The sequence below is a fragment of the Crocuta crocuta genome, unplaced genomic scaffold, assembly GCF_008692635.1.
Source record: "Crocuta crocuta isolate KB4526 unplaced genomic scaffold, BGI_CrCroc_1.0 scaffold299, whole genome shotgun sequence".
Taxonomy (NCBI): Eukaryota; Metazoa; Chordata; class Mammalia; order Carnivora; family Hyaenidae; genus Crocuta; species Crocuta crocuta.
Window position 1 is genome coordinate 474,243 of NW_027532747.1, and position 10,761 is coordinate 485,003.

The 10,761-nt window shown below is 58.8% G+C and overlaps 1 protein-coding gene across 1 annotated transcript in view; it reads right to left on the minus strand.

Moving 5' to 3' along the window:
- Nucleotides 1-10,667, minus strand: part of ZXDC (ZXD family zinc finger C) — a 35,880-nt gene extending 25,213 nt beyond the window's left edge. The window contains exons 1-6 of the mRNA XM_077780816.1: nucleotides 10,617-10,667; nucleotides 9,771-10,209; nucleotides 6,980-7,132; nucleotides 6,804-6,882; nucleotides 5,489-5,619; nucleotides 699-917 (exon numbers count right to left, since the gene is read on the minus strand). Of these exons, the coding sequence (XP_077636942.1) occupies nucleotides 699-917; nucleotides 5,489-5,619; nucleotides 6,804-6,882; nucleotides 6,980-7,132; nucleotides 9,771-10,209; nucleotides 10,617-10,667 (1,072 nt within the window). The remainder of the gene's footprint in view (nucleotides 1-698; nucleotides 918-5,488; nucleotides 5,620-6,803; nucleotides 6,883-6,979; nucleotides 7,133-9,770; nucleotides 10,210-10,616) is intronic.
- Between the last annotated feature and the right edge of the window lie 94 nt (nucleotides 10,668-10,761).

The window sequence follows — 10,761 nt, forward strand, 5'->3', positions numbered from 1 at the left end:
AGACCTCTCGACGTCCTGCCCGTGGGGCTGTGCACGCAGCCTGGGGAGGCGGCCTGTCAGTCCCGGGCCGCCACGGAGCCAGCCAGCCAGGCCCTCGCGTCCCCCGCAGCCCCTCTCCGGCTGCTGCGGCGGTTCCCTCTCTGCCTCCCCTCTCCGGGCCCTCAAGCCAACTACCCCCCACGCCCGCGCCCCTGCTCAGTCTGGTCTTCAAGGACTGTCCTCACCTCGGTGCTGGGACGGAGGAGAGGAGACAGAAGGGAAGTACCCAGAGGCCTCAACGGCACAGAGAAAGAGGGGTGAAGGAGACCGGAATGGGCGAGAGGCACGCTCAGAATTCAGGACAAAGGTCTCAGAGGGAGACAGATTTAGGAGACCCATATTAGGAAAAGCCAACCAAGGAGAAGACTGATAGACAGATAAATAGATAAGTGAATAAATAAGAAGATAAAATAAACAAATAAAAAGTGGGCAACTGAATACTTCTCAAGAGAAGCACTTCAGAGGCAAGGGAAGGAACAGGGGTCAGGGGTCAGAGGCAAAGAGGTGGGAGGGGAACCCGAAAGACGCCACGGGGCTTGGCGGCACCGTCCACGGGCTGGCGCGCCCGCGCCAGGCTCGCCCCAGGGACTCCCGACAGCTTCGGAAAGGAACGGAGGCAGGAGGGACGTGCTTGCTCCCCCGACACACGCCGCGCTTACACGTGGCTGCAGCGCCCCGGGAGGGAAGGAAGCCCGAGGGGAGCAGACCTGGGCGCCGGCTGTGCTGACGGACCACGTGCGCCTTCATGCTGTGCTGGGAGGCGAAGCGCCTGCTGCAGCTGGAGACCGGGCAGCGGCTCTTCGGGGCGCCCACGCCCTGCAGGTGTTTCCTGGAGTGGATGTAGAGGCTGCTGCGGGCGGAGAACCTGGCACAGCACCCTGGAACAGAACGGGCAGCGCGCGGTAAGCCTAAGGACGCCCAAGGAACCAGCGCTTACCTTCCACCTATCAGAACCGTAAGACAATGCAGTCCAGGCTCTGACCACCGGCAAGGGACAGACGCAGTAACCCCGGGGCGGCATCGCAAGCACAGGGGCCAAAGCGGGCTGGCCGCCCCCAAGCCCGGCCACTTTGCCGCGCACGTCAGGCCAGCGGGAAACCATCAAGGCCCGAAAGACTCAGGAATAGACTTTGACACCCCTCCCCCTCCTGCAGGGGGACCTGCTCCAGGGAGAAAGCTATCACCTCAGACAACTACGTTACGACGCGAGGTACGGTGGACAATTTGACCGAAGTCCTCTCTGTCCCGCTGTCATCTGTGGGCCCAGTTAAACATTTGTTCACCGAACCGTCACTTGTTTCACCTTCCTGTGAATTGCCTTCCCTCCCTTTGAGAGTCCCAGGCCCCTCCCCCGCTTCTGTCCAGCTCAGGATACACAGGCTCGTGTTGCCGGACCGGGAGTCTCCTGTCTGGGCGGCCTCCCGTGCGTACGAAACTAACTTGTATGTTCCGTTCATCTGTCTCCTGTCGATTTCAGTTGCTCCAACCAGACCCACTGGAAGGGAGCAGAGAATACTTCTCCCTCCAGGTACAAGAAATTAAGTTGGAAAGCAAACTGTATTTAAAAGGAGATACAACGTTCCCCTGGGCTGTGCGGAAGACACACAACCTTGGACGAGTCGACTCTGGGCCTGCTTCTTCACCCACCTCGCAGGGCTGCCGGGCAAAGTCAGTCAAATGAAGTGTTAAACAACCCCTTAAAAACTCAATTGCTAAAAACGTACACCAATCACCTACACTCAGCTACCACCACAAACACCGTAGCCCTGTAACGTTTAGAGCCGGAAACTACCTCAACAGATCACCAAAGCCAATTCCTCTCGTTTGACCACCGAGAAACTGATGCCCAAAGGGACCCAGCACATGACCCTACACCAGGCGGAGGCGGCAGCGCCTCGCTAGCTGTGGGACGGCTTGGCCCGCAGACCTGCACGCACGTCAGAGGGAGAGCGAGCCAAACTCAAAAACTCCCCCCCGCTGGCCGCCCCGCGGTCCTCCTGCCCTGACCTCTGAGCCGCGGGGACACGGACAGGGAAGCGGGGCTCTGGGCAGCTACGGGCCTGTGAGCTGGTGGCGACGCGTGAACAGCCAGCTGTCCCGACAAAGGGGAGAAACGAGCAGAGCTAGTGCCATCAAGCGTCCTGACCAAGCTGGGGTGCACACCAGAGTGTGGGGGGGGGGTGCATGCAGGCCGGGAAGGGCAGCGGGGCGGGCAAAGCCTGACGCTAGGTCAGCCCCTCCCGGCCACGTGGCCTCACTCACTCTTCCCGGTGTCCCTGTCCTCTCCTCGCTGGTGGGAGGGACGCCCGCCGCACGAGGGGTATGAAAACAATCCGAGCCTACAGAGTGCCCGCAGCGCCCAAGGAGGTGCAAGGAGCACGGCTGCGCTGCGGCCCCGCCTCGGAGCGGCCTGCTCGCCCCCGTGCAGGGGGGAGGCCTCTTTTAGGAAAAGAGGCTCCTGAGGATAGAACTCGGCCAGCTGACTAAGGGCCCCGGCTGCCTCCGGGAGGAGCTGTGAACCGACTTCATTCTCAGGTGAAGCGCCAAGCCCGCGTCCAGGCCGGGCCCCCACGAGAACACTGGGAAACCACGAGAGGGAAGGGCCGCCCCCAGGCCCGGGCGCGCTGTGCACAGCACGTGCTCTGCTCCGCCCGGTGCCCGGACTGCCCTGCCTGCGTGTCCCTCGGGCCCTTCTCCAGCCGGGAGGGGGGCGGATCACACAACAGGGTCCCCAAAACGCTTCCCACCAAACTGCTCTGCCAAGGCCGGGGGTCCACCCCGACAGGGCTGCCTGTCACTCTTGCCGCAGTGGTTTCCATGTTTTAAAATATTTGCTAATGCAACAGGGGACAAAACAGATTTCATTTTAATTTGCACATCCCCTGACGACCAGGAACACGACCATTTTTTCCATGTGTGTTAACGGCAGCCTTTTTTTTTTAAATGTTTGATAACCACCTTTTCTGTTTAAGGCGACTTCATTTACTTAAGGTTGTATTTTTTAAAGTAATTTCTACACTCAACGTGGGACTCAAACTCACAACCCCAAAACTGAGTCACACGCTCCACCGGCTGAGCCGGCCAGACGCCCCACGCCTGTCTTTTCATAACTGCAACATTATCTATTGAGATCTGCGCCCATTCTTTACAAATCAATTGTGCTTTGTAAATGCTCAGCGCCCCACATCTATGGCAAGTGGCCCGTCAAGGGGCAGAGGGGCAGAGGAGGGACAGAAGCAGCCCGTCAAGGACAAACGCCACGGGCATCTTCTCAGCTCACGTTCCCCGCTTACACGAGGGCCACGTACACGTCCCGCCCTCGACTCTGCACACCACACTAGGTACGCCGCCACCGTCGCCGAGCACACACCGTCCTCCCTCGGCCACCGTGTCCTCCCTCAACGCGCTCACTGCTGCGTGGCCCTACCCTCTCCGTCTCCTCCAGGCCCTGTGAAAAGATGGGACGGTGGTGGTGTTTTGGTTTTTACCATGAAACACTTCAAGCAGGAAAAATGGTCTCATCACCCAGACGTAAGAACGACCAATTCTTATTTAAAAAAAAAAAGTTATCAACCCTCCGCCAACCCGAAAGAGGGTTCTAGGACCCTTCCCGAGGCTCCCGCCCTCACCTGCAACCCCTTGAGAAGAGCGCTCTTTGACCATGCACCGCTGAGTCACCCCATCTGCCCCCCCAACCCACCAGCTCAGCCCAGACCTGCCCGCAGCCCCGAGGACACAGGTACGGACAGGCAGAAGCCTTGCCCCTCCTCCGGAGCCAGCTACACCCTTCCTCTCTGGCTCAGGGGCCTCCAGGACAGGGGTCAGCGCAGGCCACCCCCTGCCTCACCGGCGCTCACCGCTCAGGGCGCTCGAGCAGGGCGCCCCTGACCCTCGAGCCTCCCTGGCAGACCCACTGAGCCTGTCACAGGAGCCCCCGGCTCCTCGCCCCCCACCCTCCTGCACCACCACGTCCTCGGGACGGCCCTTCTCCTTCCCCACACGTCCGCCTCTGCCGGCTCCAGGGCCACCAGCGGGGGCACCCTCCCCTCCCCCTCCCAGGGCCCTCCCAGGGCTCCCCTTCCCTTCCCCGCGTGCGTCAGTGGTGGTCCCCAGGGTTCTGGGCTGGGCCTTCTCTCTTACTTACCAGCAACAGGAATGGCGACAGGAGAGGACATCTCCTGCTTCCTATGGGCCCCGACTCAACCTGTCACCTCACAGAGCCCTCCTGCAGCCCTGTGTGGCTTTAGGACCCCCTCAAAGATGAGGAAAAGGGGCGCAGAGCGCTCGCGCTGCTCACCAGAGGTTACAGTGACTTACGTGGTGGGCTGGGGGTGGGCGTCCAGGAAGCCTGACTCCAGCCCCGGGGCCTTCGGTCACACCACGCCACGCCTGGAGCGCCCACCCACGTCCGCAGGTAAATCACCTCCCCCCCGAATCCCACGAGCAGTATGTCCCCGCCACGGGGGCGCAGAAAGCCTGTGGGACCTAAAATGCGGCCCGTCCTCGTCCTTTCAGCCCCGCGTGCCCACCTCCAGCGAGGTGCTGGCCCCGACTGCTGCCTCCCCCACCCCACGGCCCCGAGTCCACACCCGCTGCCACGCGCTGCTGTGCACCAGCTCCCAGCTCCCCCCCAGGCAGCCCCCCCAGGGCTCCAGGAAGGGTGCGGGTCACCTCCGCGTCCCTGTACGTTACTGGCCCACCTGGCGCCCCCACCGGAGCTCCGACGACAGAGGGCTGTGTCCTGATTAAACTATCGGTATTATCTCGGTGACGTTCTAGCAACTGGTCTCAGGTTCACGTTGGTCTCTATTAACCATTTTCCAGATAAGGAAACTGCAGCCCGGAGAAGCCGGCCTGAGATCAGCAACGCGGCGAGGAGGGCCAGGACTCGGATTCACAACTGCACACCGACCGCTCCGCCCCTGCGGCACCCCTGCAGCACCCCCGCGGCACCTGCAACAGCCCCAGCGTGGACAGGCCACGGGGCTGACCGCTGGCCAGTGAATCACGCCTCCGGGGTTTCAGAGAACAAAACTTCCTAATACACTTTTCAAAAGGCCAGCCTGACTTTACTGCTGCCCGATCACAGTGCAAGCCGCTACCCTTTATGGAGTCCATGACTGGTGCCAGAGGCCAGAAGAGGCATTTGCACACGTTATTTGCCCCTAATCCTCACAACCACCAAACTAAACGGGTAATAACGAGAGCCATGGATGGAGTGAGTGAGCCGTGGAGCCAAGACTCTAACCGGTCTGATGCCGAGGTCTGCGCAGCACGCTGCTCCCGCGGGAAAGCACGGATGTAAGATCCAGCTAATGAAACCTAAGGCTGCAACTTACACTCAGCCCGTCTTCAGGCAAGTATCACTTACCTTTAAACAAGTCAGACTCTCAACAACCACGTGGACGTGCGCTGGTTTAGAGCTCAAAGGAATGTGTCAAAAACCCACCTTCCACAGGACACTCGAATGGCTTTGTGCCCAGGTGGGTGATGCTATGACCTTTCAGGTGCTCTGCTCTCGTGAAGGACTTCCCGCAGCCTTCCACGGGGCATGTAAACCTCCGATCGTCGTCGTGCTTCCTGCCAGGACAGAGAAACGGGGAACGGCGGTTACTCCCAGCGCCCGGAGACACCCGGCCGCAGAGGTGACTCTTTGCATTAAGTTCCGCAAGTTACGAACTGTCAGCGCTGAAAGAAAACGATCAGTTACGTGTCAGAAAATCTGAATTCTCTCTGGTCCCTGTGGGCAGGCTTGCAGTTTAGCTGCCCTGTAATTAGAAATTCTACTTTGGGGCACCTGGGTGGCTCAGTCGGTTGAGCGTCCGGCTCTGGCTCAGGTCATGATCTCACAGTTTGTGGGTTCGAGCCCCGCATCAGACTCTGTGCTGACAGCTCAGAGCCTAGAGCCTGGAGCCTGTTTCGGATTCTGTGTTTCCCTCTCTCTCTGACCCTCCCCTGTTAACACTGTCTCTCTCTCTGTCTCTCAGAAATAAGTAAAATGTTATAAAAAAAAAAAAAAAACTCTACTTCAACGACAAGCTGACCTGAGAGTCGGACCCGACACTTAGTGCTGCTTCAATCTGAACAGCTGGCTCCCGAATGTATTGATGAAGTGACTTCCACAGTTTAGAAACTCTGGTAAGAAGCAAGGTTTCCAAGCTACCGAGGGCAAAGGACGCGCGCACAGAAAACCAACAGCAATCCTCAAGTCCCTACGTAAATGCCACTCTTTCCTGTGTTAGCGTTTTTATGGTGAGCCCCTCACCCCCAGGTGGGCAAGCACAGACAAGCCGCTCAATCTCTCTGGGTCCCAAGGCAACACAGCGAGAAGGACATGGAAGCCAGAGTTACTGTGAAGGTTAAAGGAGACGCATACGTCCAGTGCTGACCATCCCCTGCACACAGGCGAAGCCCCGTGTCACTATCACCGTGGAAGGTTTGTAATGACAGAAGGAAGCTCCTTCTGTTTTAAAATATTTCAAAAAAGCTCCTAACGTTTTAAAAATATTGGCGTGTACGTGAAGTACACAAATTACCCTTAAAAACAAGTACACGCAGAAAAACTGACATAGGTGATCGGATTCGGAGTGGTTTCCTTGTCACAGCTCTCCGAGTTTTCCAAATTAGCTACAATGGGCTCCTTTTCTTAGAACTTGAAAACAAAAATAAAAGCCAACAGATACATGTCATCCGGAGGCTCCCGCTGTGGACACGCACCAAATTCCTTCTCCACCCCGGTAGCTCAACCGAAGCGCCAAGAGTACCTTTTGTGCCGCAGGAGTTTGGACATGCTGGTGAAGGTCCAGCCGCAGCTGTCAGAGTCGCAAACAAAAGGTCTTTCACCTTGGAAAAGACAAAAGTTACACCTCGTGATCACACACGCGAGCTGCCCCGAAGACAAACCGTGGGTGCAACGGCGCCGCGCTCCCTAGCTGCTTACCCGTGTGACTCCTCAGGTGGATCTTCAGGCGACAGGCTTTGTCGTACTGTTTGCTGCACCCGGGAAAGGAGCAGGAGAAGAGCTCTTGTTCCCGGAAGTGGGCTCGGTTATGGGAGAACAGGGCGCTCACCGTGATGAAGGTCTTCTCACAGCCTGAACGAGGAACACAGACGTGGCTCAGCGGCGCGACAGACGCCACGGACCCCGGCGAAGCGCACCGCCGCTCCAGGACACGCTCACGGCGAAGCAAACGAGGAGGAAAGGAGCCCGAGGGGCCTCCAGAAAGGTACCACCGTGGCCGCGACCACCGAGGCCTGCTCCCGAACAGTGGCTGAGGGCAGCCAACAGGCACGTGCAGGCCACCTGCTGTGATGGGACTTGGGTGCGAAGCCACCGATCAGGGCAGCAACGTGCTCCCAGGTCCACAGCACGGATCATGCTTACGTCTGGGACCTCTGATGTCAGTCCTGCCAAGGCGACACCAAAGAAAACCCAATGAGAGAGATTAGAGCCTAAGGAACAAGGATTCTGCCTGGTAGGGTTGCGGTTGGAAGGGCCACAAACCGTTGTTATGCCAAGACTGTCACCCCCTGGGGGTGATGCTGTGTCCTCTACGCTTACAAACATCCTCCGTGGCCTCCTCTGTAACCGGCAATATCCCCCTTCGATGCCAGGTTTCTCTTTTTTCCTTCTGCCTGTTTCCCCCGGGTACCCTGCTGTCAAAGGCTACCAGAGTCTTCACTCGCCTTCACCTGTCTGTCTGTCTGTCTATCAACCCCAGTTGTGCCACCAGGAAGGAGTCTACCTCAGCAATTCCCAGACCTCCCGCATCAAAAGCTCTCCTCTAACAAAAAGGTTCAGGGTCCAAACGGAATAGAAAATGCCGGGCTGTAAGATGCCTACCACGTATCTTTGATGCAGCTCTTCTCAGAGCCTTTAATGTCATCCATCGTGCCTGTAGCAGACGCAAGCTGCACGTCCCACATCCAAGCACTAGCCCCAGGAACGATACTTTCCCCAGCAACAGCCAACTGGGATATGTTTATCTTCCTACACGCCCTAAAATCCTCCTCTTTAGCATACATCTGCCCTGCCTCCCCACCCCCAGCAAGGCCCTATTTTGGGCTTTGATGTATTCAGACACTCCAACAGGTCAGTCTCTCAGCCTCAGCAGGGTCCACCCTCCCTGCAGTCACAACCAAACCCTGTGATCTGCCTCAGGCGATCTCTCCTCCGCAGAACACCTCACCATCCCACCACCTAGGCAAACTCAGGCCTTCACCGGCCCCCCTCCTGATCCCACCCGTCTTAAACGCCCCACTGATCCACTCAAAACTCTCAGGGGACCGGGGCGCCTGGGGGGCTTAGTCGGTTGAGCGTCCGACTTTCGCTTAGGTCATGATCTCGAGGTTCGTGGGTTCGAGCCCCGCGTCGGGCTCTGTGCTGACTGCCAGCTCAGAGCCTGGAGCCTGTTTCAGTCTGTGACTCCCTTTCTCTCTGACCCTCCCCTGCTCACGCGGTCTCTCTCTCTCCTAAAAATAAATAAAACATTAAAAAAAAAAAAAAACCTCTCAGGGGGCCTTCGTACCCTGAAGGAAGCTACAGCCCTGACCTTCCTAGTATTTTACTTGGAACGATACTCCTGCACTTGACTAGGGAGCAGGCTACCAGCATCATTAGATTCACAGTGGTCTCAACCCACATTCTCCTTAGAGGGACGCACAAGACAGTCTACAAGCCCGTGGGAAGAAAACAAGCCACTATTAGCATGTATTTTTCATTCCACCCTTTCCGAACCCCTATGTCTGACTGTATTTTATGACACACGCCGCACGTATACAACAGACACATCAGTAACAAGCTGGGCGGTGGCGGCCATGTAGGCGAGTTTTGTTTTGATGAACAGGACATGGGAGGCCCCTCCCCCTGAACTGGCCCCTCCCACACCTTTCCAGCTTCACTCCCCACATCACGGCCTGTATCCACTGCCTTAGCTCTGCAGTGTCACACCCCCCACCAAGATCAACTCCTGCCCAGACGGGTATCTTCTCTTCACCCTGGGATGGCACATGCTTCCCCTTCCAGCACCTAAACCTGCCGATCCTGGAGAGGTTTATACCTTACAGCGCCTGCATTCCCTGCCACTGCAGGCAATGCTGGCGGAGAAGGAGCCCTCCCCTGGATTTTATCTACACTGCTGGGCCTCAGACTCTTCATCTGCAAAACGAGGATAATTTTTAGGACTTCCCCACACTGTGAAGTCCCAAGGAAATGAAAGCATCAAAGGCACCAAAGCGCAATGCACCACACACCTGTGGCTACCCTAGCATCTGGCCCAATCGTCTGTGCTCCTCCCACACCGGAGTGCTCCCCGCGGAAATACCTGAGAAACTGAGCCATTTCTAAGCAATGAAAGATCCCAGGAAACAAAGGCCCCACTCCTAAGTCAAGCATCCGGGAAGACGCTTGATCGCTTTCATTAGCCTGAAGCACCTTAGGAGAGAGGCCTGTGGCCTCCACCGTGGGGAAGGCAGGCTGTCACCACTGTGCTACCTCGCTGTCGAAATCCCCGCAGCGATGCAGAGTGGAGGTACCAAACCGAACCACCTGGAAAGGGCTGGAACACAGACACCAGGGTGCTCCGTTCCCGCCCCTCGCTCTCGGGCCCACGGAATTGAAATCCTGCCCGAGTGAGCCGCAGGACGCGGGGCGCCGCCGCCCCCACTCTGCGCGGCTCAGTCCGGCCCCGCGGCCCCCCGAGCCCGCCCGCAGGCCCCTGACGCGCGGTTACCGGGAAAGTCACACTTGTAGGGCCGCTCGGGCTCGAAGTGGCTGCGCTGGTGGGAGCTGAGCTTGGCGTGCGTGGGGAAGCGTTCGGAGCACACCTCGCACTTGAACAAGTTCTCCTGCTCGTGGCCCTTCATGTGCGCCTTGAGGTTGTACACGGTGGTGAACTTCTTGCCGCAGCCGCCCACGGGGCAGCCGAAGGGCCGCAGCTTGTCGTGCGACTGCAGGTGCCGCTTGAGCTTGTAGGACGTGGTGAAGGCCCAGCCGCAGCCGTCCAGCGGGCACTTGAAGGGCCGCCGGCCCTGGCTGCTGCCGTGCGTCACCAGGTGCACCTTGAGCTGGTGCTTCTTGGCGAAGGAGAGCGCGCACTGCGGCTCGGGGCAGCGGTAGCCGGCGGGGCAGGNGCGGGCGTCCCCTCTGTGGGGACCGGTGCTAGCTTTCCACTGGGCAGGGGATCAGTAACGGCAGCCGACGGTCTTCACACTCGCAAGGGTGAGGAAACTGAGGCCCTGGCCGTTCGAGTGCCTTGCCCGAGGTCACAGCCGAGAACCGGGAGAGTCAAGGTCGCGGCGCCAGGCGGGGCTCACTGAAGTGTGAGCTCGCTGAGGCGCCCCGCTGCCCCTGGCACCTCGCCCGCGGACCGGCAGTGCCCCCGATCCCCGCCCCCCACTCCCTGCCCACGCTCTTCCAACTGCCTTTCCTCCTAAACTTCCTAAAGCCTTGTACCTCCCGCAGCCCTGACCCAACTGTTGCCGGAACTCCCCCACCCCACCCCTCACTCCGGGCGCAGTCGGGAGCGCCCCCACTTTGCTTCACGTCACTGCCCTCCTGACCCAAACCCCTAGGTCACGACTAGCTTGTTAGGGAGATAACGCAGCAGCCGCTCCCCAGCCTCCACCATGCCCTCCACCCAGTCTCCTTAGGGCATGGTTGTTTCCTGACTTGGTGCACCCCGTTGCTGTCTCCCCCACATTTCTCGCCACTTTACCCCTCAC